The following is a 26,645-nucleotide window of genomic DNA, read 5'->3' as shown; positions in this document are numbered from 1 at the left end:
ACTGAGGATGGCCAGGGCTGGGGCTGTGGGGATGGTGTGGGCATGAGGGCAGGTGTGACGTCACTGCTGAAGCCCTAAGGCCCATGATGTCAGATGCGAGCGTAATATTGTTCCTCCGAAGGATAAAGGCCAGGGCCTGATGAGATCTTGTCCAAAGGGAGCAATCCCCGGGTATAGGACAGGCACAGCTTGCACTTTATCAGGAAGGGGAAAACCAGGAACTACAGCCTAGATCAGGAAAACTTGGGGGTTTTGTCTGTTTGTCTTGTTTTTTGAGACAGGGAAGTCTCACTCTGTGACCCAGGCTGGAGTGCGGTGGCGTGATCACCCACTGCAGACTCGACCTCCTGGGCTCCAGCGACATTCTCACCTCAGCCTCTTAGATACTTGGAACCACCAGAATGCACCACTATGGCCGGCTAATTCTTAAATATTTTTGGGCCGGGCATGGTGGCTCACGCCTGTAATCCAAGCACTTTGGAGGCCAAGGCAGGCGGATCACCTGAGGTCAGGAGTTCAAGACCAGCCTGACCAACATGGTGAAACCCTGTCTTTAAAAAAAAAAAAAAAAAAATTTTTTTTTGCAGAGATGGGCGTCCTCCATGTTGCACAGGTTGGTCTCGAACTCCTTGGCTCAAGCAATTTTCCCATCTCGGCCTCCCAAAGTGCTGGGGTTACAGGAAGGAAACCCTGGGGGTACAGGAATTTGCCAGATGATCTGGATGTTTAAGTGGCTGCATCTTAACAACCTACATTGAGTGTGACTCCAGCATTGGCCCTTAATAACTTGAAATCTAGCCGGGCGCGGTGGCTCACGCCTGTAATCCCAGCACTTTGGGAGGCCGAGGCGGGTGGATCACGAGGTCAAGAGATCGAGACCATCCTTGTCCACATGCTGAAACCCCGTCTCTACTAAAAATACAAAAAATCAACTGGGCATGGTGGCGCGTGCCTGTAATCCCAGCTACTCAGGAGGCTGAGGCAGGAGAATTGCCTGAACCCGGGAGGCGGAGGTTGCGGTGAGCTGAGATCGCGCCATTGCACTCCAGCCTGGGTGACAAGAGCAAAACTCTGTCTCAAAAAAAAAAAAAAAAAAACTTGAAATCTTCCAGCCAGTCACGGTGGCTCACACCTGTAATACCAGCACTTTGGGAGGCCAAGGCAGGCAGATCACCTGAGGTCGGGTGTTACAGATCGGCCTGACCAACATGGAGAAACCCCGTCTCTACTAAAAATACAAAATTAGCCAGGCGTGGTGGTGCATGCCTGTAATCCCAACTACTTGGGAGACTGAGGCAAGAGAATCACTTGAACCTGGGAGGCAGAGGTTGTGGTGAGCCGAGATTGTGCCATTTGCACTCCGGCCTGGGCAACGAGTGAAACTCTGTCTCAAAAAAAAATAATAGGCCAGGCGTGGTGGCTCACGCCCATAATTCCAGCAGTTTGGGAGGCTGAGGTGGACAGATCACCTGAGGTCAGGAGTTCGAGACCAGCCTGACCAACATGGAGAAACCCCGTTTCTAAAAAAAAAAAAATTTAAATAAATAACTTGAAATCTCCCAAAGTATGTTCAGGGATACTGTAGAAGTCTCCCTTCTACAGGTTCATTGTAATTAACAGCATTTTTTGAAAGCTTGCTTACTATGAGTTCAAATATGGACAAAAATAGAATAGTATAATGCACCCTCATGTACCCTTCACCCAGTTTCCATGATCAACACAAGGCCTATCATTTAACAGCATGTTAAAGGCCCTCCAGAGCTCCATAATAGAGAAACTTGTTTAACCTAGTGCTTCCCAAACTCATTTCACCACAGTCTCCTTTCCACCTGCCACCAAAAGACTTGAACTTGTTTATTAAGCATGGACAACATGCCTGGCCCCATGCCCACGGGGCCCCTCGTCTCTGTGTCCTCTGGCCCAAGGATACAAGACAAGGAGCCAAAGGGAAACACACCTAAGCAAAGAGGAACCATCCAGCCTGGTGACTTCTCGATGCAGGAGCCAAGTGTGCTCAGTGGGAAGCAGGGTCTAGCGGAGTGCTGGCACGCAAGGGCCCCAGGCAGGATGAGGTACAAGCCACGAGTGGCATGGGCTAAACCACCTGGCAGACCCAGGAAAGGAAGAGAGGAAGAGAAACACCCAGGGGGAACCGGTGAGGACAGCGAGAGGCTGGTGGGTTAGTCATCTGGCATCCGATGATGGGTGTGCCAGGAAGAGTTCCCAGACACAGCAGGAATATCTGAACGACAGGTAGGGGGGAGTTCTTAGTCAGCAAGAGTCAGGGCTGGATTGAGTGTCCTTAGCTGCTGGGGTTTCTTCTCTGGCCAGTCTGTGAAGGCCTCTGAGGGCAATGCTTCCTCTTCACTCTCTCCTTGGCCTCTGTGGGGTTGGGTGAGTGCCTGGGCTGGGAGGGATATGCTGAGATCTGCTGAAGTGGGTGTGTCCCCTCCCGCCCCAGGAGCAGGTCCTGCCAGCCCAGCTCAGAGCAGGCAGCGGAAGCCAGCTTGGGGCAGCGCAGAGCCACAAGGAGCACAGGTATGGGGGTGTCATTCGTTGAACGGCACAGGGAGCACAAGGGGCAGCACCCCTCCTGTAGAAATGGAGGACATTGGCGGGGGACAGAGATCAGGGTGGGCATGGGCCCTGGAAAGCCCTGCTGAACAGTGGAAAAAGATGAAAGGAACTGCTTCAAGTAGACAGATCTTTTCAGATGGAGCTGGACAAACAGCTAACATGCCTGCTGTACCCCAGGGGTGCCTCTCTGACACTTGAAGCCCCTACTCTGGGGCGTCTCACAGAGGCTTTGTCCTCCCCCTCCCCCTCTAGGCCCCCACTGTGGTGCTGAACCCTGGGCCTCCGGGGAGGACCCTCTGGGGACTGTTTACACCCTTTTCCCACTCCCAGTTAAACCTCAACCCCTGCGCCACTCATCCCCCAGGGCCCGGCAGATGACAATGAGCTAATCTAATCAAACTCGCAAATGGGTTGTCTAGCACAGATGTGTTCTCAGTGTTATCCTTCCCAACTAGCCAAGATGTACTGTAATGGGGTCTTCAGGAAGTGCTGCCTTAACCCAAAGGGTGCATCTCTATAAGGGGATTAGACTGATGCTCTTTGATGTCCCTATGGCTCTGACAGATTGTGGCTTGAGGGGATGGAATTTTGGAGGTGGGGGACATAACTGGAGGTCAGCAGGGATTTATGATACCTTTGTATCACATGATGAGGATGGGGCCTACCCATTACCTGTGGTTGTGGGGCCCCATGACAAGGAGGGGACCTCCACCAGATTGTATCTCCACAATGCCTCCTTTTTTCCCTTTCCTTTTTCCTTTTTTTTTCCTTTTCTTTCTTTTTGACAGAGTCTCGCTCGGTTGCCCATGATGGAGTGCAGTGGCATGATCTTGGCTCACTACCACCTCTGCCTCCTGGGTTCAACTTATTCTCTGCCTCAGCGTCCCAAGTAGCTGGGATTACAGAAACGCACCACCACGCCTGGCTAATTCTTGGATTTTTAGTACAGACAGGGTTTCAACATCTTGGCCGGGCTGGTCTTGAATTCCTGACCTCGTGATCCACCCGCCTCGACCTCCCAAAGTGCTGGGATTACAGGCATGAGCCACTGCGCCCGGCCTCTGCTAATATTTTGAAATATTTTGTAGAGATGGGGTCCTACTCTGTTGCCCAGGCCAGCAGAAATCCTCCTTTTAGGGTGAGCTAAAGTTGTAGACCTAGGTGGACATGGAGGCAGGGATTAAGGTGAGACAGAAACTTACTCGCATGTGGTATGTGTAAGCCTCACCTCCCGGTCACCCAGGGGCACTAGAGCCCAACTCCATCTGTCTGATGCCATCTGCTCTCTTCACTCTGCCGTCCCCAGTGCATACCCCAAGGCGCACCTGGCAACAGAGATATTTTATGCCCAGGGGCATTTTTTTAAAGCCCAGGAAAATGGCCAGGCGTGGTGGCTCACACCTGTACTCCCAGCACTTTGGGAGGCCAAGACGGGCTGATTACAAGGTCAGGCATTCAAGACCAGCCTGGCCAACATGGCGAAACCTCGCCTCTACCAAAAATACAAAAATTAGCCGGGTGTGGTGGTGGGTGACTGTAGTCCCAGCTACTCAGGAGGCTGAGACAGGAGAATCGCTTGAACCCGGGAGGCAGAGGTTGCAGTCCGCTGAGATTGCGCCACTGCACTCCAGCCTAGGTGACAGAGCGAGACTCCGTCTCAAAAAAACAAAACAAAACCCAGGAGGAGGAGGTGGCAAGAGGGGTGAGGGCTGAAGCCAGTGCACACTATGGTCAAGTGAGGTCAGCAAGGCCTACAGGCTCCAGTGGATTTCCTGAGGAGGCAGGACCTGCCAGGCTATGAGTGAGGGTCAGCTGCACACAGACCACCTCAGGGCACACGTCAGGTGGCTGGGCCTGCCTGCATGGCTTCTCTTGGTTGGGACTGACTTTTGCTTTTCCACCTCTTAAAAGCAGGGTGAGAGGAGGGGCACAATGGCGAGGTGTTATGCGCACATTGGGGAAACTAGTTATTGAGCTGTAGACTACCTTCGCATTCTGCCTTTTCCCACACAAGTGTCAGGAAGGATGAGGTCAGAATATGCAGGGAGGGGAAGCCAGGGCCAAAGATGATGCTGGAAATGCAGGAAGAGACAGGCTTCAGTAGGGAAGGGTGGGGAGAGGTGGGAGCAGGAATTTTGGCTGGAGAAGCAGGCAGGCCTGGGCCAAGGAGGAGGGAAGATGTGTAGGCTCCAGTGACTCCTCTCTGAGGAAGAATGTGGCCCTGGGGCAGAAGGAGGCCTCCCCACTCACCCTGGGGACGTTGTACTGTCCCCAGACCTCTAGGATGAAGGTTTGTCCTCCTGTTCCATCTAGTCTTCCATGTCATCCCTGCCCCTCAGGCGCAGGATAAGTGGAAGAACAGGATTCATCTGTGCCCCGAAGACAGCTCTGGGACAGAGCTTCTCACAAAGGCTTTAGACCGAGCTAAGCTTCTACTGAAGGCTCAGCACAGCTGGCATCTGTTTGGAGGGCCTGGATACAGAGACACTGAGGAGTCTTCATGACGACGCCTGGCTGTGGGGAAAGGGTGCATCCTCCCAACGCTGCCTGAACACAGAGGCAGAGGAAGTAGGCTTCGCTAATTCAGCAAGCGGGTTAGGGTGCACACTAAAGAGGGACTTCCTGTGTCGGGGCTGAGACACTGATGGGCCACGAGACTCTCAAAGGAGGATGGGGCTATTCCAGAGCTGATCCTCAGGAGCAAGGAGGATGGGAAGATGTGAGAATCCTTCTTTTCAGACCTCTGACCCTAAGGAATTGGAGTCCGGAGACCCAGGATGTGAATTATTTGAAAGAGGAGGCAAAGACAGAGCAAGGCATGTGGTGCTTGTGGGGAGGTGGGCAAGGCAGGCAAGGCAGATGGGAGGAACTGGGCAGAGAGGAGGCATTCCCCTCCCCCCCACACCCTTCTCATTGTCCCCAACCCCCTGGTCCTTTCTCCTCAGCTCCCCTCGACATCATTGGTCTGCTGCCAGGGAGGCTGGATACCAGGGCAGGGTGTGTGTGGGAGTGAGGGAATGATCACGATTTTGCCTCCTGCTCACTTTTATACTCTTGTTCTCACTTCCTGCCTCTGGCAGAAAAAAACCCTGCCCCTCTGGCTTATCTCAGCAAAGAGCAGTGCCCAGCCCAGCTCAGAGGGCAAGGGGACAGATCCCAGAGGCCCTGGGGAGGTAAGGAAGCTGGTCCCCGGATGTGTACGTGGGAAGCCGAAGGACAGAGACCCAGGGAGCAGGAAGGTGGCTGCACACACTCTGGTGTGTGAGTGGGGTTGGGGTGGGTGATACGGAAGGAGCAGTCCGGGGGCTTCTGTGTATATGGTGGTCTCTTTGCCCCTGATTGCCTGGGGGTTGAGATCTGCTGTGCTTGTGAAGCCTCCTGGTTCTATGTCTGGCTACGTAAGGATACTGTCCCTAAGGCAGAGGCTTCTTCCTCTTCCTCCCCAGCCCAGTTGTCTGTGTACATACTTGTACATTACAGGATGTGTACAGACACCAATTTGTATGTTACCAGGGATCATGTGTGCACATCTCTTAGCGTGTGTATATGTCTGCATGTCTGTGCACACACATGTGTAGTGAGTGGTATACTTACCTGACATCAGTGGGTGCCGGCGTTTCTGAGGCTACTCGGGAGGCTGAGGCCACCTCCGTGTCCCTCCTTCCTGGTGTTCCTTCTTTTCTGGGGCAGCTGCCGTTTCTTTGATTCCTGCATCTCTCCCACAGCCTGACCTCTTCTTCAAGGCAGGATTTGGGGGAGAAGGTCTGGGCTGCCCCTCCCCCACACCTAGTTTCCCTCCTTCCACTTCCTGTTAGCCTCCTTTTTGGCAGTTTTTTCCATCTTCACCATCTGTCCTGGCACTGTGCCCATTCAGCTCCTGAAGGGGCCCCCGGGCTCGGGGAAGCAGGAGTGTGGGATGAGACGAGGCCAGGGTCCTGGAGGCTCTCAGTGCTCAGCTTGGGCCATTCCGTGTGACTGTGAGAAAAAGGCGCCTTTTTGACAAACAGACTCCTTTAGAAAGAAACCCAGGCCAGGCGCGGTGGCTCACCCTGTAATCCCAGCACTTTGGGAGGCCAAGGCGGGCAGATCACGAGGTCAGGAGCTGGAGACCATCCCGGCCAATACGGTGAAACCCCGCCTCTACTAAAAATACAAAAATTAGCTGGCCATGGAGGCTAAGGCAGGTGAATCGCTTGAACCGGGGAGTCGGAGGTTGCAGTGAGCCGAGATTGCACCACTGTACCCCAGCCTGGAGAAAGTAAGACTGTCTCAAAAACAAACAAACAAAAAAAGAAACCCAGCCAGGTGCGGTGGCTTGCGCCTGTAGTCCTAGCACTTTGGGAGGCCAAGGCGGGCGAATCACGAGGTCAAGAGATCGAGACCATCCTGGCCAACAAGGTGAAACCCCGTTTCTACTAAAATATAAAAAATTAGCCGGGCGTGGTGGTGTGTGCCTGTAGTCCCAGCTACTCGGGAGGCTGAGGCAGAATTGCTTGAAACCAGAAAATGGAAGTTGCAGTGAGCCGGGATCGCACCACTGCACTCCAGCCTGGCGATAGAGCAAGACTCCATCTCAAAAAAAAAAAAAAAGAAATCCAAGATGGGTTGGGGCTGGGTGCCGTGACTCAGGCCTGTAATCTCAGTACTTTGAGAGGCTGAGGCGGGTGGATCACATGAGGTCAGAGTTCAATACCACCCTGACCAATATGGGAAAACCCTTCTCTACTGAAAATACAAAAATTAGCCAGGCATGGTGGTGCATACCTGTAGTCCCAGCTACTCAGGAGGCTGAGACAGAAGAACTGCTTGAACCTGTGAGGTGGAGGTTGCAGTGAGATCGTGCCACTGTACTCCAGCCCAAGCCCCAGGGCTTTTTTTGGAACCTGTTTCCAAAAAAAAAAAAAAAAAAAAAGATGGGCTGGGTTCAGTCGATCATGCATGTAGTCCCAGCACCTAGAAATTTGGAAGGCCGAGGCAGACGGATCATTTAAGGTCTGTAGCTCAAGACTAGCCTAGCCTGGCCAACATGGTAAAGCCTTGTTTCTACTAAAAACACAAAAATTAGGCAGGTGTGGTGGTATGAGACTTAAATCCCAGCTACTCGGGTGGCTGCCACAAGAATTGCTTGCACCCAGGAGTCAGAGGTTGCAGTGAACCAAGATTGTGCTACTGTACTCCAGCCTCCAAACGAAGTGAGGCTGTCTCCAAAAAAAAAAAAAAAAAAAAGAAACCCAAGAACTTCTTCCCTTTGGAATAGAGTAATGAGAGAGCATAGCCATTTCCTTTGCTAAAAAATTCCCAATTTTACCTTTATATTTATTTATTAATGTTTTTTTGAGACAGAGTTTTACTATTCTTGCCCAGGCTGGAGTGCAGTGGCGCAATCTCGGCTCACTGCAACCTCTGCCTCCTGGGTGCAAGTGAGTCTCCTGCCTCATCCTCTTGAGTAGCTGGGATTACAAGTGCCTGCCACCACGCCCAGGTAATTTTTCTATTTTTAGTAGAGACGAAGTTTCACCATGTTGGCCAGGCTGATCTCAAATGCCTGACCTCAAGTGATCTGCCTGCCTCGGTCTCCCAAAGTGCTGGGATTACAGGTGTGTGTCACCACTTGGCCTAACTTTACCTTTAAATAGCTGCTCAATGAATACATCTTGGTCTATTTAACATTGTAACTTTTTCAACAGAAAGATCTGAGATACCACTGTACTGAGAGGTTTAAAAAAAAAAAAAAAGACTTGAGATTGGCCAGGTGTGGTGGCTCATACTTATAATCCTAGCACTTTGGGAGGCCAAGGCTGGCAAATTACCTGAGGTCAGGAGTTCGAGACCAGCCTGGGACACATGGGGAAACCCAGTCTTCTCTACTAAAAATAATTAGCTGGGCATGGTGGTGGGCACCTGTAATCCCAACTACTAGGGAGACTGAGGCAGGAGAATTGCTTGAACCCCAGAGGCAGAGGTTGATGTGAGCCGAGATTACGCCACTACACTCCAGCCTGGGCGAGAGAGAGGGGGACTCCATCTCGAATAAAAAAAAAAAAAGGAAGAGAGAAAGACTTGAGGTTCTTGGAAAATAATCCATCCACTCATTCAGTGTCTAGTATATGCTTCCTAATTGGAAGGATCTACTGGTTCTCCAAGTAATGGTTAAGAACGAACAAGTGATACTGTAATTACAGTGTAAATTTTATTGAAATCTTAGTGCAAGCTGTTTTCAAACAGGTCTTTTAAGGGAAGTGGTTTTTTGGTTGGTTGTTTTTTGAGATGGAGTCTCTGTTGCCTGAGTGTAGTGGCCCAATCTCAGCTCACTGCAACCTCTGCCTCCCGGGTTCTAGTGATTCTTCTGCCTCAGCCTCCTGAGTAGCTGGGATTACAGGTGCACGCCACTATACCCAGCTAATTTTTGTATTTTTAGTAGAGACGGGGTTTCACCATGTTGGCCAGGCTGATCTCCAACTCCTGACCTTGTGATCACCTGCCTCGCCCTCCCAAAGTGCTAGGATTACAGGCATGAGCCACCACGCCCTTTTTTCTTTTTTTTGAGATGGAGTTTCACTCTTGTTGCCCAGGCTGGAGTGCAATGGTGCGATCTTGGCTCACCACAACCTCCACCCCCCAGGTTCAGGTGATTCTCCTGGCACAGCCTCCCGAGTAGCTGAGATTACAGGCATGCACCACCACGCCCAGCTAATTTTGTATTTTTAGTAGAGACGGGGTTTCTCCCTGTTGTTGAGGCTGGTTTCGAACTCCCAACCTCAGGTGATCCGCCCACCTTGGCCTCCCAAAGTGTTGGGATTATAGGCATGAGCCCCCGTACCCAGCCCATCCACCACTTCTTATCACACTCTTTCTTGTCCAAATGTGCAACTCAGTAAAAGACCATTTCCTGGCTGGGTGTGGTGAAATGGGTTCTTTGTAATAACCCACTTCAAATAACCCATTTTATACATTTCCGTTGGACAAATGAGGAAGTGAAATAATGTATCTATGGGCACAGATTTCATAGAGGCAACTATAAAAGACCAGGTGCTCTCTGCAGCATCCATCCATCGCTCTTGCTGGAAGCAGCATCATACAATTTGGATTTTGGAGCTAGGCCGTCCTGGGCTTAAATTCCGGCTTCACTCCTTGGTGCCAAGCTCTTATACTTCTGATTCTTTTCCTTTTAAAATGAGGATAAACACCTACCTCAATGGACTGTTGGAAAGGCTGGAGATCATGTACACAAATTACGATATGGTGATGATAAGTAAATGATAGATATTATTTTTATTTTATTTTTTTCGAAACAGAGTCTCGCTCTGTCACTCAGGCTGGAGTCCAGTGGCGTGATCTCAGCTTACTGCAATCTCTGCCTCCCTGGTTCAAGCAATTGTCTTGCCTCAGCCTCCTAAACAGCTGGGATTACAGGCATGCACCACCACACCCAGCTAATTTTTGTATTTTTTTTGGGACGGAGTTTCGCTCTTGTTACCCAGGCTGGAGTGCAATGGCGTGATCTCAGCTCACCGCAACCTCCGCCTCCTGGGTTCAGGCAATTCTCCTGCCTCAGCCTCCTGAGTAGCTGGGATTACAGGCACGCACCACCATGCCCAGCTAATTTTTTGTATTTTTAGTGAAGACGGGGTTTCACCGTGTTGACCAGGATGGTCTCGATCTCTTGACCTCGTGATCCACCCGCCTCGGCCTCCCAAAGTGCTAGGATTACAGGCTTGAACCACCGCGCCCGGCCCAATTTTTGTATTTTTTAGTAGAGACGGGGTTTCATCATGTTGGCCAGGCTGGTCTCAAACTCCTGACCTCGTGATCCACATCCCTCAGCCTCCCAAAGTTCTGGGAATACAGGCGTGAGCCACTCTGCCCAGCCATGATAGCTATTGTTTTTAACATTTACAGAGGTAGGTGCTGGGAATGCACAGAGATTAATAAACCACAGTCCACAGCCCCTCCCTCTAAGAGCTCACAGTCTAAAGGGAGGGGCAGACCAGGAACAGCTGACTACCGTACTTGTGGGGAGAGCTCTGATAAACCTGTGCACTGTTGCAGAGGGAGATAAGTGAAGGTACCACATCTGCTGTGTGTGGGGAGCAGTCAGGGAAGGCTTTGAGAGCCATGAAAACAGACTAAGCTTGCCAGTTAGAGAATGGGAGGCAGGGTGTTGCAAGTTGAAGAAACAGCACATGTAAAGGCGGAGTGCTGAAAACATAAGGCATCTCCACAATTAGTATTAGTTTGGTGTGCCTGGAGCAAAGGAGCATGGGGCAGGGGAGTGTGTCAGAAATGAGCCTGGTTTTACTTGCATTTCAGCATGTTTAAGTCCCATTTGGTGTTATTTTCGTTGCTGAGATTGGTATTTTGCAAGAAGTATTTCTTTATTCTGTTTAACTGTTTTACTATATTTCTTACAAGTCTCAAACTGCTGGTGGTGGTGGTCGGAGGGAGAACAAAACCAGGTACAAGTAAAACTTGCAGCGGGTACAGTGGCTCATGCCTGTAAGCCTAGGACTTTCAGAGGCCAAGGCAAAATGATTGCTTGAGCCCAGTTCAAGACCAGCCTGGGCAATGCAGTCAGACCCTATTTCTACCAAAAAAAAAAAAAAAAATTTTTTTTCCTTTTTTTTTTGGAGATGGAGTCTTGCTCTGTCACCCAGGCTGGAGTGCAGTGGCACAATCAGAGCTCACTGCAACCTCTGCCTCCTGGGTTCAAGCGATTCTCCTGCCTCAGTCTCCTGAGTAGCTGGGATTACAAGCACTTGCCACCATGCCTGGCTAATTTTTTTGTATTTTTAGTAAAGACGGTGTTTCACCATGTTGGCTAGGCTGGTTTCAAACTCCTGACCTTAAGAGATCCACCCACCTCAGCCTCCCAAAGTGCTAGGATTACAGGCATGAATCACTGCACCTGGCCGTCTACAAAAAACTTAAAAATTAGCCAGGCATGGTGGTGCATGCCTGTAGGTCCAACTACTCAGAGGCTGGGATAGGAAGATCATTTGAATCTGGGAGGTCAAGGCTGCAGTGGGCCGAGATCAAACCACTGCATTCCAGCCTGGACCACGAAGTGAGACCCCATCTCAAAAAAAAAAAAAAACCACCAAACTTGTTATAGTCAGGTTTATGAATTATTTTCTTGCAACTATTTAAACAGTTCGTGTGTGTGCGTGTGTGTGTTATGGAGTTTCACTCTTGTTGCCCAGACGGGAGTGCAATGGTGTGATCTAGCCTCATGGCAACCTCCACCTCCTGGGTTCAAGCGATTCTCCTGCCTCAGCCTCCTGAGTAGCTGGGATTATAGGCATGTGCCACCATGCCTGGCTAATTTTGCATTTTTAGTAGAGACGGGGTTTATCCCTGTTGGTCAGACTGGTCTCCAACTCCTGACCTCAGGTGATCCACCCGCCTCGGCTTCCCAAAATGTTGGGATTACAGGCGTGAGCCACCACGTCCATCCCTAACAGTTCCTTTTGAAAGGAATAAGCTCAGTGTCTTGGGATAGTTGCTCAGGGTCTCAGAGACAGCTTCTCTCCCTAAGATGACATTTAGACACCCATGTTCACGGTGGCATTCTTCACAATAGCGTAAAGCTAAAAACAACCTAAGTATTCACTGACAGAAATGGATGAGCAAAATATTATATAATGAAATACATTACTCAGCTATAAAAATGAAATTGCAAGCCGGGCACGGTTTCACCATGTTGTCCAGGCTGATCTTGAACACCTGATCTTAGATGATCTGCCCTCCTCAGCCTCCCAAACTGCTGGAATCACAGGCATGAGCCACCTCGCTCGGCCACAACACTGTGAGTGTACTTAATGACACTGCATTTTACATTTTAAAATGATAAATGTTAGCTAGGTGCAGTGGTGCATGCCTGTAAGTCCCAGCTACTTGGGAGGCTGAGGTGGGAGGATCATTTGATTCCAAGAGTTCAAGACCAGCCTGGGGAACACAGTTAAGACCCTATCTCAAAAAAAAAAAAATTATAGGCCAGGTGTGGTGGCTCATACCTGTAATCCAAGCACTTTGGGGGCAGATAACCTGAGGTTAGGAGTTAGAGACCAGCCTGGCCCACATGGTGAAACCCCATCACTATTAAAAATACAAAAAAATTAGCCCGGCGTAGTGGCACATACCCGTAATCCCAGCTACTCAGGAGGCAGAGGCAGGAGAATCGCTTGAACCCAGGAGGTGGAGGTTGCACTGACCCAAGATCTTACCACTGCACTACAGCCTGGGTGACAGAGGGAAAGTTTGCCTCAAAAATATATACATATAAATGTTCAGTTATGTATATTTTACCATACACACACAAAAGAGAAGGTACGTGGGGCTGAAGTGGAGCGGTAGTTTCTATGGCGTTATGCATTGAGGAAGGTGGCTTCCCTCAGACTGTCCTTTCCTCTGGCTCCTCCATCTCCTGACCACATCCTTTGTCAATTTTTGCCTGAGGACTGCAGCTGCTGCGGTTTCCCCTCTGGCAGCCTCGTCAGCACCAGTGGTACCCTTCCTCACCTCACCTCTGTGATCTCCTTTGATCACTCACGACCAAATCACCATCTCCCTGGTACCACAGAGCCTCACCTGGGATTAGACCTGCTAGGGGAGCACCTGGCAAAACTCAACCCACAGTACCTTCTCCTGCCTAGCAAAACTGTGCTGTTAAATTTATTCACATGTGGCTCTGGTCAAGACTAGCATGCAATCAGCCTATGAGGGCACTGTTATATAATAATTCCCATTTTACAGATGAAGCAACTGAGAAGTCCAACCATTAAGCTGAACCCAGTTTGCTTTGACCAAAAATCCAGCCCACATAGGTGCCATGGTGGATGTGATGAGTAAGGCTGGGATTTTGTTTGGTACTCGGGAGTTTTGTTTATTTATTTCCTTGTCTGAGATGGAGTCTCACTCTGTCACCCAGGGTGGAGTACAGTGCCGCGATCTCAGTTCACTGCAACCTCCACTTCCCAGGTTCAAGCGATTCTCCTGCCACAGCCTCCCATGTACTCAGGAGTTTGAACTTTATTCTTTGGATAATGAGGAGCTAGTCTAGTACCAGGTCCAGGGAGGTACTCCATAAGACAACCTATTGATTTGTGCTTATCATCTGCCTCCCTCCTGAATGCAAAGGAGGTGGAAGCCAAGCCTTTTTGTTTTGTTCCCTGCTGTGAACATGCCTGGAACCTTCTATAAGCTCAGTAAGCAAGTAAAGAAGGAAGGAAAAGATCTTGAGATAGTAACAGCAACCTAAGCATTTTACATACATCATCTTTTTCCCTTTTTTCTTTTTTTTTTGAGACGGAGTCCTGCTCTGTCCCTCAGCCTGGAGTGCAATGGCACAATCTCGGCTCACTGCAACCTCCGACTCCCCGGTTTAAGCAATTCTCTTGCCTCAGCCTCCCAAGTAGCTGGGATGACAGGCAACTGCCACGACAATGCCCAGCTAATTTTTCCTGGCTGATTTTTTTGTATTTCTAGTAGAGATGGGGTTTCTCCATGTTGGCCAGGCTGGTTTCGAACTCCTAACCTCAGGTGATCCACCCGCTTTGGCCTCCCAAACTGCTGGGATTACAGGCGTGAGCCACCGTAGCTGGCCCTGTATTTTTTTTGCAGAGACGGGGTCTTCCCATGTTGCCCAGGCTGGTACCCAACTCCTAGGTTCAAGTGATTGGTCTGCCTTGGCCTCCCAAAGTGCCAGGATTACAGGTGTGAGCCACTGCACCCAGCCAAGATTAATTTTTCTGAAGTCACACAACTAGCCAAGTTAGCAACACGAAGATTTCAACCTAGGCATCTGAGTCCCTGCCTTCAAGTCTAGGTGTTTAACACTGTACTATATAGTCCTGCTGCAGGAACGTATTCTGACCCAATGGCAGACTTGATGCAAAGAAAAGACTCAGAAGGCCTGCCAGTGTAGCTAAACATTTGTGTGTGCAGCCCTGTCTCTGTGTAACTTCTGGCTTGCCTTCCTATTCCAGGTCTCCGCTGCTGATGAAGCCGTGACCAAGCGCACCCACCACTTGGCAGCCATCTCTCCCTGCAGCCATAGTCCACATTCCCATGCCCCGCGTCTGCTTGTTTTGGGACCATCTCTGTGCAGCCTCTAGGCCCCAGCCCCGGAGGTGAATGCCATGCCCTGACCCTGGTGTGCCCCATGGCATCCCCAACCTAGCTCCCATTACAAATTTGGCACGATGTCAGCAAACACCTCAACCAACAGTTCTGTTATCGAGTGTCCTGACTACCGACCTACCCACCGCCTGCACATGGTGGTCTACAGCTTGGTGCTGGCTGCCGGGCTCCCCCTCAACGCGCTGGCCCTCTGGGTCTTCCTGCGCGCGCTGCGCGTGCACTCGGTGGTGAGCGTGTACATGTGCAACCTGGCGGCCAGCGACCTGCTCTTCACCCTCTCGCTGCCCGTGCGCGTCTCCTACTACGCACTGCACCACTGGCCCTTTCCCGACCTCCTGTGCCAGACGGCGGGCGCCATCTTCCAGATGAACATGTACGGCAGCTGCATCTTTCTGATGCTCATCAACGTGGACCGCTACGCCGCCATCGTGCACCCGCTGCGACTGCGCCACCTGCGGCGGCCCCGCGTGGCGCGGCTGCTCTGCCTGGGCGTGTGGGCGCTCATCCTGGTGTTCGCCGTGCCCGCCGCCCGCGTGCACAGGCCCTCGCGCTGCCGCTACCGGGACCTCGAGGTGCGCCTATGCTTCGAGAACTTCAGTGATGAGCTGTGGAAGGGCGGGCTGCTGCCGCTCGTGCTACTGGCCGAGACGCTGGGCTTCCTGCTACCCCTGGCGGCGGTGGTCTACTCGTCCGGCCGCGTCTTCTGGACGCTGGCGCGCCCCGACGCCACGCGGAGCCAGAGGCGGCGGAAGACGGTGCGCCTCCTGCTGGCCAACCTCGTCATCTTCCTGCTGTGCTTCGTGCCCTACAACGCCACGCTGGCGGTCTACGGGCTGCTGCGAAGCAGGCTGGTGGCGGCCAGCGCCCCTGCCCGCGATCGTGTGCGCGGGGTGCTGATGGTGATGGTGCTGCTGGCCGGAGCCAACTGCGTGCTGGACCCGCTGGTGTACTACTTCAGCGCCGAGGGCTTCCGCAACACCCTGCGCGGCCTGGGCACTGCGCACCAGACCAGGACCTTGGCCACCAACGGGACGCGGGAGGCGCTCGCGCAAGCCGAAGAGTCCGTCACCACCGACGCCACCAGGCTGGATGCCGCCAGTCAGGGGCTGCTCCGACCCTCCAACTCCCACCCCCTGTCTTCCTTCACACAGTGTCCCCAGGATTCGGCCCTCTGAACGCACATCATGCGATAGCGCCGTCCGTGCCCGACCCCCGGCGCCTCTGGTTCTGGGAGGTTTTCAGGGTGTGCACACAAGAAGGTGGGCTGGGCCACTTGGATCTTTGGCTGGCAACTCCAGCTTAGGAACGCAGACGAGTACAAAGTGTGGAAGCCAGGGCCCGGGGAAGGCAGTGCTGCTGGAAACGGCCTCTTTAAACTGTGAGCGCGCAGAGGACCCCTTCTCCAGAGGTGGGAAGTGATGCAGAGAGCCCACCCGTGCAGAGGGCAGACGAGGACAGAATGCCTACTGGTGGACGGGGCATTAAACTGCTAAAAGCTGGTTAAATGGAACAAAATGAGCATTCTGGATTTAAACCACCACAGGGGCCTGAGAGCTGAAGAACCCCAGGTTGGATGGACCAAGCCACTAAGATGCCTGTTCATCTGCCGCCTAGGGTCATGGATGCCACCCACTTTCATTTCTGCCTAGGCTTCCCCTCCTCACCATTGAGAGTTCCATATGGACAGAACAAGGTTCTTTCTCACTTAGTGACTTGTGACAATTTAGACCTGGCATCTGGCATGGGGCAGTTGGGGCAGGGCAAAACTGACTTGTTTCCCCCTCGCCAAAATTCAAGTCCAAACTCTTTTTTACGTTAAACTTTCTTCCACCACGCCCCTTTTCAGGGCCTCCTCCATTCTAGGTCCTTAATATGCTGTCTCTCTCTGCTTCGTCCAGAGCAAGGAGAAAATTCTTTCTACTAAAGCACTGGTTCTCAAACTTTGGTCTTAGACCCCTTTACACTCTTAGAAATTGAGGATCTCAAAGAGCTTTGCTTATATTTTGTTCTTTTGATGCTTGCCATACTAGAAATTAAAGCAAATACATTTTTAAAACAAATACACAAGCACACATTCCATTAGCCATGAGAGCAATAATGTCATCACACACACTTCATGAAATCTCTGGAAAACTCTACAGTATACTTGTGAGAGAATGAGAGTGAAAAGGCCAAATAACATCTGTGTAGCAGTATTATGAAAATAGCTTGACCTCGTGGACTTCCTCAAAGGGTTGGTCCCTGGATCACACTTTGAGAACCATACTTGTCCTGAAGTATTAGAGTTCATGGCTAACTTCTTCCCAGGGTATTATATACAGTGCTTTTTATTACTGTGGGGAGACGGCAGTGCTAAACAAATTAATTACTACTGATAGTCTTCATCTGCAGCCCTAGGAGTAGTGCATCAAATGGAACACTACCCTGGGCATATCAGATTAGCAGCCCTGGGACGGGGGTGGGAGACTGGGGGGTGGAACTAGTCACACACTCAGTGGGAGAGAATGGGGCTTCTCTGGGTGAGGGAAAAGGGAACTGTGCCACAGCCAGGAGAGAAGAGTTTATGGGTAAGTTAAGAGTGAGATGGAAGGACAGGAATGGTCTGTCCGTTCTTAGCATGCTGGAAGCAAAGGAAATGGGCCATCTACTATTCCTTCCCTCTTTACCCAAGTTGGGGGCTCTGAGAGGCTGCAGAGTTGGCGCTTATGGACATCTTCAGACCCTGACATTACTGAGGGAGTGTTTGCCCTGTGTGCGTCCCATTGCATTTCTGTCCCTGTGTCTCAATATTGTATTTTTATCTGTGTGTGTGTGCGCGCACTGTGTGTACGATCGAGAAAGAGAAAGAGTGAGAGTGTCAGGGTTTTTCTCCGTGTGTGTCTGCGTTTTAGTCCAGGGTAGCCTTTTGTGTGTGCCTTTATGCGGAGTGCTCCAGATGGTGATTTACAGAGGTAAAATGACCCCTGGTGGCTAAACCAGAGAACTGACCCAGATTCCTCAGGGATAGCCATGAAATCCGGGCCTTTCTCCATCTGGGTGGAGGCTGGAGGCTGGAGCCTGGAGCACAACACTTATCTCCAGCCGCAGTGGAAGAGGCCTGGTGATGAGCACCTGCTCCATCTCTCTTCATCCTCTGGGTTCAAGACCTGCATCCTTCCTGTCCTGAGAGCACCAGCAGCGCCAAACCTCATAGTCCAAAATCTCAGCACTTTGCCCTATTAAAACAGAATCAAACACAATTTTTAAAAACTACTTGAGTACTTTCATTTTTTTATTTCATTTTATTTTTTGAGACAGAGTCTCAATCTGTTGCCCAAGATGGAGTGCAGTGGCATGATTTCAGCTCACTGCCACCTCTGCTTCCTGGTGTCGGGTTCAGGTGATTCTCCTGCCTCAGCCTCCCAAGTAGCTGGGATTACAGGTCAGTGCCACCACATCCGGGTAATTTTTGTATTTGTAGTAGAGACAGGGTTTCACCATGTTGGCCAGGCAGGTCTCAAACTCCTGACCTCAGGTAATCCACCTGCCTCAGCCTCCCAAAGTGCTGGGATTATAGGTGTGAGCCACCGTGCCTAGCCACTTGAGTACTCTTATAGGCAAGTATGTGAGTGAGTTCCAAAGTAATTAAAACTCACGGCATGTATCACTTTCCAACATACCATATAATTTATTTATTCTAATTTTTATTGTTTATCATCTCCACCACCTGTCCTATATCCCAGGTAGAATGTAAGCTCCGTGGGGGCAGGGATTTTTGTTTGGTTCTCTGATGATTCCCAGCATCTAAAACAGTGCCTGGCACAAAGAAAGTGCTCAATAAATATTTGTTGAATGAATGAACAGTCAGATCTTGCTGTGAAGTAGTTTATAATCTAGTAGGAACCGAAAACACAAGAATGCTGTACGGTAAGGTGTTGGCAGCTGATTTAGTGGGCAATGGGAAGCCCAAGGAGGCTCCTGAGTGAGGTTTTGAACACACTGACAAACTGTTGGATAAACTGTAGGAAAATGAGTTGAGAGAGTCTAAAGAAAAGAAAGGCTGGTCAGGGAGCCATTACAATAGCCGAGGACAAGTGTGACCATGGCCTGTGGAAGAGGTAGATGGCAATACATTGTCTCTGATGTGAAATCTCTGGTGTCAAAGTCCTAGTGGACTATTTCCCCTCATTCAGATATCCAAAGGCTTTCCATCAAGAGAACAGAGAGGCAAGAAAAGATTAGGCCATTTTCATAGGGTTTCCCAGGACTGAGTGAGCAGTATGAGGTCCAGAGCCTTCACCCCATGCCCTGTAGCTGCCCCATTTAAGGTCTAGGAAAATCCAAAGGTAGAGAAGGAGAAAATCTTAGATGGAAGGGAATGAGCATTAGCAGGTTTTTTTTTGAGACGGAGTTTTACTCTTGTTGCCCAGGAGTGCAGTGGCGCAGTCTTGGCTCACTGCAACCTCTGCCTCCCAGGTTCCAGCTATTCTCGTGTCTCAGCCTCCCTAGTAGCTGGGATTACAGGCACACACCACCATGCCCAGCTAATATTTGTATTTTTAGTAGGGATGGGGTTTCACCATGTTGACCAGGATGGTCTTGAACTCCTGACCCCAGGTAATCTGCCCACCTCAGCCTGCGAAAGTGCTGGGATTACAGGCATCAGCCACCATGCCCAGCCTTTTAGCAGGTTTTAAAAATACCCTTCTGTATGCCAAGACTTCAAGTTAGTGCTTAAGATGCATAATCTTCTTTATTATATTAAATAATATGATATATTCTGAGTTAGAGAAGACGCTCATCCCTTTTACAGATGAAACACCCTGGAGAGCCAGGTGTGGTGGCACGTGCCTGTAGTGCCAGCTACTCGGGAGTCTGCGGTGGGAGGATCGCTTGAGTCCAGGAGTTCCGGGCTGTAGCGTGCTATGCCGATCGGGTGCCCACACTAAGTTCGGCATCAATATGGTGACCTCCCGGGAGCGGGGAACCACCAGGTTGCCTAAGGAAGGGTGAACCAGCCCAGGTCAGAAACAGAGCAGATCAAAACTCCCGTGCTGATCAGTAGTGGGATCGCGCCTGTGAACAGCCACTGCACTCCAGCCTGGGCAACACAGCGAGACCCTCTCTAAAATAAATAAATAAATAAATAATAAATAAAAGAAACACCCTGGAGAATGTGAGGTCTTAAGGTCACACAACTAGGAAGTGGCTCGGTCTGTATTTGGCTCCCAAACTCCTGCTTTTTGCAGTACACCTCTTTCCTGGGACTTCCTTTCCTGTTACGTACTAGGTTTCCTTGCTTCTCCTCCCCTCCTCATGCAGCCACCTCTTTCAACTGCCTGGCTCACCTTGAATCTACTGCATCATCTAGGCCTTCCTCTTCCCAGTTCTTCCTCCATGCTCTTCATCCACCTGCCTACAGCACACCCCGTCCCTCTCCATTTGCCTCAGCCCCCTGTGCATTGGACACCATGTGGCTATAAGGGTGGAGGGGTTGAGAGCTGGCTCACTCAAGGTTCCAATTTTGTTGGGCCCTAAAACACACTCCCTCATGGGCTCACACCCAGGCAGGATGCCTTAAGACTTCATGCAGTTGGCCATGATTCCCCTCCCCAAGCCTGGGATGTCCCCTACATCTCCAAGGCAGCACTCCTGATTGTTTCCAATGAGCAGGGACCATCCCTTGATGGTCCCTTCCTCAAAGTCTGTTTCCTCTGTAGGATGGTCCTTCCACATGGTGAGAGTAATTGGGAAGAGTAACAATCATTAATTTTTTTTTTTTTTTTTTGAGACAAGGTCTCGCTCTGTCGTCCATGCTGGAATGCAGTGGTGCCATCTCAGCTCAGGCAACCCCCGCCTCCCAGGTTCAAGCGATCCTCCTGCCTCAGCCTCCTGAGTACCCGGGATTACAGGCATGTGCCACCACACTCAGATAATTTTTGGATTTTTAGTAGAGACAGAATTTCCCCAGGCTGCTTTTAACTGGCCTCATGTGATCTGCCCGTCTCTGCCTCCCAAAGTGCTGGGATTACAGGTATGAGCCACCACACCCAACTACAATCATTAATCTTAAAATAAATGTAGGAGAACCAGGGCAGAGGTAAGGGATACCAAAGGAGGGCAGAGAGTCTTCCTTCTTGGTCCTCAACCAACTTGTTGGGAATCCCCTTGAGGCTGCCACCTGGGGTCCCATGGAAGAAACGGGGAAGGGGAGGTTAATCTCACAAAGGAAGGCCGTGGACAAAGTGGGGTAATTCTCATCATGTTCTTTGCCAGAGGAGCATGGAAAGCTCTGGAAGGTGAACTTTCTCACTCAGGGTTTGGGGAATCCCAGGGGATCTCAGAACTTTGGAATCAAACAAATCTGGGCACTAATTTCAACTCTCTCACTTCTTGGCAAAGTGGCTTCAACAAATTTCTTGACCTCTCTGATCCTCTGTTTTCTCCTCTGTGAAATGGGGCTTATCATACCCACTTACTGAGTTATTGCGAGGGTCAAGGAGCCCACCTTTGAAAGGTACTCTAGAGGCCCCATAAATGGGAGCTCTTTCCAAGAGCATGGGGAGGTGAGGCCATTGGTAAACTCTGCCTGTGATGCCCAAGGGGAGTGATTCCGGAAGACGTGAAGGTCTCCAGGTGAATCCTCACCCAGACAGAGCTCTGCCAGCAATCAGAACTAGGACCACGGGAGGAGGTGAGCAAGGCAAGCTGGGCACGTTTCCATGGTGCTAGGTCAAGCAGGCAGTCTTCAGGGGCAGCGACTGGCCTGTTGCCCTCTGGGGGCACTCTTTCCCCACTAGGCCCATGTCCATCCCACAGATCAAGGAGGAGATGGAAAAGTGCATGACAGGAGAAAGCTGGATGGAGAACCAAGCAATGGAGAAAGGGCAAGGGAGGAGGCTGGAGGGGAAGCGAGGGCCCAGGCAGGCACGGGGTGGGGCTGGGAGAGGGGCCCAGGGCAGGAGGGCGGGAGAGAGCCTGGGAGGGAAAGCGCCGACCAGGGAGGGAGGAGGGACAGGGAGGGAGGCCGGTGGCGCTGACACAGCCTCGATGTGTGGAACGGGCTGGGGTTTGGCCCACAGGTCAGGCGTCTGGCAGTATTATGGGATGGAGAGGCCTTAGGAGACAGGGAGAGTATTATGGGCTGGAACAGCCTTAGGAGACTGGGGAATATTATGGGCTGGTGAGGCCCGGCTCCAACTGGAGGCGGGAGGAAGGGGTGCGGGGCGGGAAGGGGGGGTGGTGGTGGAAGGGAGTATTATGGGCTGGAGGCCTCCTGCGACCAGAGGCAAGAGTATTATGGGCTGGCAAGGCCTTCGGTGGCCAGAGGGGGGAGCAGCGGGGGATGGCACCGGCTGCATGTGACTGAGGGGGGGCCAAGTTGGGGGGGTGGTGAGTGGGGGTGGGGGAGCTTATTATGGGATAGCTCTTTGTACCTACTGCGGGGACTGCTTCTCCAGAAGATATTATGGGATGTCGTATGTGGGAGGGGGAGTGGGGCTTGGGGGATTATTATGGGATGGTGATGCAGAATGGGGAGGGCCTGAGGAGCTCTTCTCCAGCGCCCCCACCTCCTTACCCCTTACTCTCCTATCATCCTCTCTAAGGTCAGCCTCCTCTCTCAAATGCCCCAAGCGGAACACCTGAAACCCATCTCCCTACACACACAGACTTTGGGCACCTCAACCCATCCCAGGCATCTCTCCTAACTAGCAGCCACCTCCGGGGTGCTGAGGGCAAAAGTAGCCCCTGGCGAATAAGGAGAAAGCCCCAAAGCTGGGTGGTGGTGGCCAGTGGATCACACCTCCCACCTGCACAACGGCCTCCTCTGCTCCCTAGCCCCTTATGCCACCCTCCTTCCCCTTCTCCCTGCCTCCAACAAAGTGGGGGCCCTGGATCCTTCTCCCCTCCCCCCTCCCCTCCATTTCCTCTCCAGCTCACTCCACAGCCGTAACCAGTAAAACAGGCGGCCAGCTATTATGGGATGGCTGCTCCCAGCAGCTCTGCAGGGAGGGGGCGGTCACCGCGGAATGTCTCTTGTGGGTGGCTATTATGGGATGGCCGCCTCTCTTTTTTGGGGGGGTAGGGGCTAACGAGGAGAATTATTATGGGATGTGCCCTGCACAGCTGGGTGGGGCTCTCCAGGGTAGGTGAAGCTCTAGGGAGGGGTGGGGAGGGAGAAGGAAGGAAGAGGGAGGGAAGGAGCTGGGGAGGGTGGGGTGAGCCCTGGAGCTGGACCCAAGGCCTGGCAGGAGTAACTGGCTGGAGAGGTTTCTTTGGTGACAGCTGTTTGAAGGGGCCCCTGGGGCAGTCTTCAGCGAGCCAAATCTGAACCCTGGACACCTGGGTCCTTTAAACAGCTTGTGCGCTGCAGGGTTGCCCAGTGAGTCCGGGGCCTGCAGTGCTGCACTGCAAGTGAGAACTGAAAGGTTCTGGCCGAGTGGCATACCAAGGGAGTAGTCCTCCTGGATGGCCGTAGTTCCCCATCTCCCTTCCATCTTTGTCTTCCTGGGTTTGAGCCCGGGGACCACAGCTCAGGCTGGGGGGGTTGTACACGGGGCGCTTTGCTACCTTGCAGTCACTCCCAAAGAACAGAGGCTAGGTTGCCTCCTGAGATACAAACACCTGGCACGTCACCCCCAAGCCCCACGTGCACTGCATCCTGTCTAGCCTTTGGAGTGCACTGTCACTGTGGCTTTTCTTTCCTCTGTTGTCTTCCAAAATCCTCTTTTCTGACACAGCAGGAGAACACTTAAGCAAGTTTTTTGGGTTCATGCAAAACAGAGGTGTATGGAGAGGAATTACAGAGCAAATGCTAAAAACTCCATGAACAGCCCGGTCTGAGCGTTATTCTAGATTCTACCGTACCATGGGATGAAAAGAGAACTCTAAGGTAACTGGCTAGAGAGGCTGCCCTCCTGGGTGCATTAATTAGGAGATTATCCCACCCTTAGTCTCTGTGGGCCAATCATGCTAGTGGTTTATTTATAATTTATCTGGGAGGGTAGCATGGGGCTTACTGGAGGGAGGGGGAGCATAGAAGCATCAGGACCTCAAAGCAACACACCAGTACACACCTCCGAGCCCTTTCTGGAACTCCAGAAGAGTGAAAGGGATTTTAACCTTCTGTTGTGGTGTCAGGGAGAAGTGGGGAGCAAGAGCAGCAAAGGAAGAAGTGGGTAGAACCTACAGGAATAGGGGCACAGGGTGATTAGTGGACAAAGGATATCTGCATTTTTAGTCACAGGCAGGAGGCTGTGACTACCCAGTTAAACACTCTCTTACTGGTTTATATGGACAAATCACTGTGGAAATGAGAGTACGGGCATGGGCAGCTGCAGATGTTGTAGAGGGGAATTTGAGGCCCGGAGACAGGCTGGATCCCCTGGAGAAATAGGGGTAGAAGTGGGCACAATAGGCATCTGGCAGCCTCTGTAGGAAGGAAAACTTCCCTGAAGGGAGGTGTCCCCACATCATGGCATCTGAAAAGAGCTGCCTCCTCACCCCCCATGGTGGAGCACAAGTTTCATTCTTAGTACTCAGAATAAGTATGGGAGAGGCTTGAGTAAGTAAATGGGGCCCCGTCTTGATGCCCAGAGCATTTAACGAGGGAAATTGGAAGCCTTGCAGAATGGGGGAGCATGGCCCGATTACCACGAGCGCAGCAAGAGGGTGGGCCAGGGAGCTGAAGGGGAGGTTGGAAAAGGAAACACCAACTTCAAACGTGACAGTGGGAGCTTTTGACAGGACCTGAGGTCTTTGATGCCAAAAACTGCAGTCCTAAGATGAGAAGAAAGTTAAATGTGGAATGCTAGTGGGTCTACAAAGTCAGGCAGGAGCCCCGGGAAGACTTGTCTGTGTCCGTGCGCTCTGCTCTGGAGCAGAGGGATGGTAATTCCCTGAGGCAAGCTCTTGTCTTTCCTGAACTCATTTCTTTTTGCCAATTCTCCAGTCCCTTGGATCCTAGAGAAAGGGAGAGTCATCTGGCCAGGCTTTACTCTAGGGAAATGAGATGAGAAGGGCAGATATGGTATGAGGTTCATCCCACTTACTACTGGTCAGGAAGGGCCCTTTCTGCAAGGAAGTCGCTGTTTCTCTTCAACCCGTTTCACTTCTATAGGTCTTGGACCCATACAAAAAGTCACATGAGCAGAGGGAGACATTATCTGTGGCCGGGTGTCAGGGCAGCAAGGCAGTGGTGCTGGGACATTGGTTTTCACTCAAGTCCTGAATCTCTGGGAGTCAGGAAGAGGGAAAAGTGACAGTCTGATGGGCTCCGTTTTTCTGACGGCCAAAGGGTTTTAAGATTGGGCTCTTTCCTAAGGCGGGAAGATCGCTTGAGTCCAGGAGTTCAAGACCAGCCTGGCAACATAGTGAAACCCCCTCTCTACAAGAAATTTTAAAATTAGCTAGTCGTGGTGATGTAAGCCTGTGGTCCCAGCTACAGGTGGGAGGCTGAGGTGGGAGGATCACTTGAGCCCAGGAGGTCGAGGCTGCAGTGAGCTGTGATTGCGACACTGAGACCCTGTCTCAAAAAAAAAAAAAAAAAAAAGATTGGGTTCTTTCAGCTTCTAGGGTTGGGTCCCAAGGGTAACTGGAAGGTGGGTACACTTAGGGAAGGGGATGGTATATGCTGTAGGGCTACCTTGGGGCATAATTAAATGTAGAAGGCCTTCTGGAATGTTGACTTCTATATAGGCAGGGGAAGATGGAGAACATTATACAACTGAAGTTTGTTTTTTTTTTAGTTGGAGTTTGCCTCTTGTTGCCCAGGCTGGAGTGCAGTGGTGTGATTTCAGCTCACTGCAACCTCTGCCTTCCGAGTGCAAACGATTCCCCTGCCTCAGCCCCCCAAGTATAGCTGGAATTACAGGCATGTGCCACCATGCCCAGCTAATTTTGTATTTTTGGTAGAGACGGAGTTTATCCATGTTGGTCAGGCTGGTCTCAAACTCCTGACTTCAGGTGATCTGCCTGACTCGGCCTCCCAAAGTGCTGAAAGTACTGGGATTACAGGCATGAGCCACTGCGTCAGGCCATATATATATATATTTTTTGAGGTGGAGAATGGGGCCTGAACAAGATGAGGATGGAGGCCATTGGAATTATTGTGAGACTTCAAGATATAAAATGGGAAAGTGCCTGAAAAATATGAGACATTGAGGTTAAGCAGGATTTGGAGTTCAAGAATGAGTGAAACAATGCTGGCATATTGTGGAGTCTCTTAAGAAGTAGTGGTGGCTCACGCCTGTAGTTCCAGCTACTGGGGAGGCTGAGGTAGGGGAATCGTTTGAACCTGTGAGTCAGAGGTTGCTGTGAGCCGAGATCGTGCCACTGCACTCCAGCCTTGCGACAGAGCAAGACTCCATCACACACACATACACACACACATACACACACACACACACAAAATAGGAGGAAGGGCATGAACATACTATAGGATTTCAGTATTAGTAATGCTGAATGCATTAGCATTGCTTTCCGCTAGTAAGGGAACAGATAGGAGATTGTCTTGACCATGGTCTATACCCATAAATCCTTGAAGTAACTTCCAGCTCCAGAAGGACCAGTAGGACATATCCTACTGGGATATGTTCTCTCTTGGGACCAGCGGGATTTTTCTGTAACAGGAAATTGGGAAATAGCACTCAGTAGTTCTGCCTTGGCACCATTCTGTGGTGTATTGTTTGCTTGGTGGTTTATGCTTTTTGAAGGGAGGCACCCATGGTCTTCCTTGCTTCTCCATGGTGCCCAGCTCAGCCTTGTTAGGTACTCTGTCAACATAGGTTGAATGAACATGAGTAGTGGTGAGTAGGGGGAGGGTGTGCCTCCACTCTTGGTGTGTACAGAGCAGGATCCTCAGTTCACATCGTGATGGGATGTCCATCCGCAGGAATGGCCTAGGGGTGTTGGTGAAAGGCCCCTTACCTGGGGGTGTTGTGAGGGGGAGG

The 26,645-nt window shown here is 51.2% G+C and overlaps 1 protein-coding gene and 1 long non-coding RNA gene across 3 annotated transcripts; both read left to right on the top strand.

The window, feature by feature from the left end:
- Positions 1-1,543: 1,543 nt before the first annotated feature.
- On the top strand, positions 1,544-17,095 carry LPAR5 (lysophosphatidic acid receptor 5). Of its 2 annotated transcripts, none has more exons than XM_032254589.1 (2): positions 1,544-2,538; positions 14,562-17,095. In XM_032254589.1, exon 2 carries the CDS (start codon positions 14,778-14,780, stop codon positions 15,888-15,890), a length of 1,113 nt encoding a protein of 370 aa, XP_032110480.1. In that variant the 5' UTR covers positions 1,544-2,538; positions 14,562-14,777; the 3' UTR covers positions 15,891-17,095. The 2 variants fall into 2 exon arrangements, with proteins under 2 accessions (XP_032110480.1, XP_032110479.1); XM_032254588.1 differs by lacking the exon at positions 1,544-2,538 and adding an exon at positions 4,215-5,750.
- On the top strand, positions 2,374-25,088 carry LOC116534286. Its single transcript, XR_004261657.1, has 3 exons — positions 2,374-2,384; positions 18,974-18,979; positions 23,452-25,088. It is a non-coding gene; the product is annotated as an uncharacterized LOC116534286 (long non-coding RNA).
- Positions 25,089-26,645: the final 1,557 nt, after the last annotated feature.

This window comes from Sapajus apella, unplaced genomic scaffold (assembly GCF_009761245.1).
Source record: "Sapajus apella isolate SASKATOON/1434 unplaced genomic scaffold, GSC_monkey_1.0 scaffold86, whole genome shotgun sequence".
In the NCBI taxonomy this organism is placed as follows: domain Eukaryota; kingdom Metazoa; phylum Chordata; class Mammalia; order Primates; family Cebidae; genus Sapajus; species Sapajus apella.
Note: the sequence above shows the minus strand (reverse complement) of the source record. Positions and strands in the feature narration are given on the sequence as shown.

Excerpts from the sequence above, each read along its gene's own strand:
- LPAR5 (XM_032254589.1), top strand. The coding sequence starts at position 14,778 with ATGTCAGCAAACACCTCAACCAACAGTTCTGTTATCGAGTGTCCTGAC.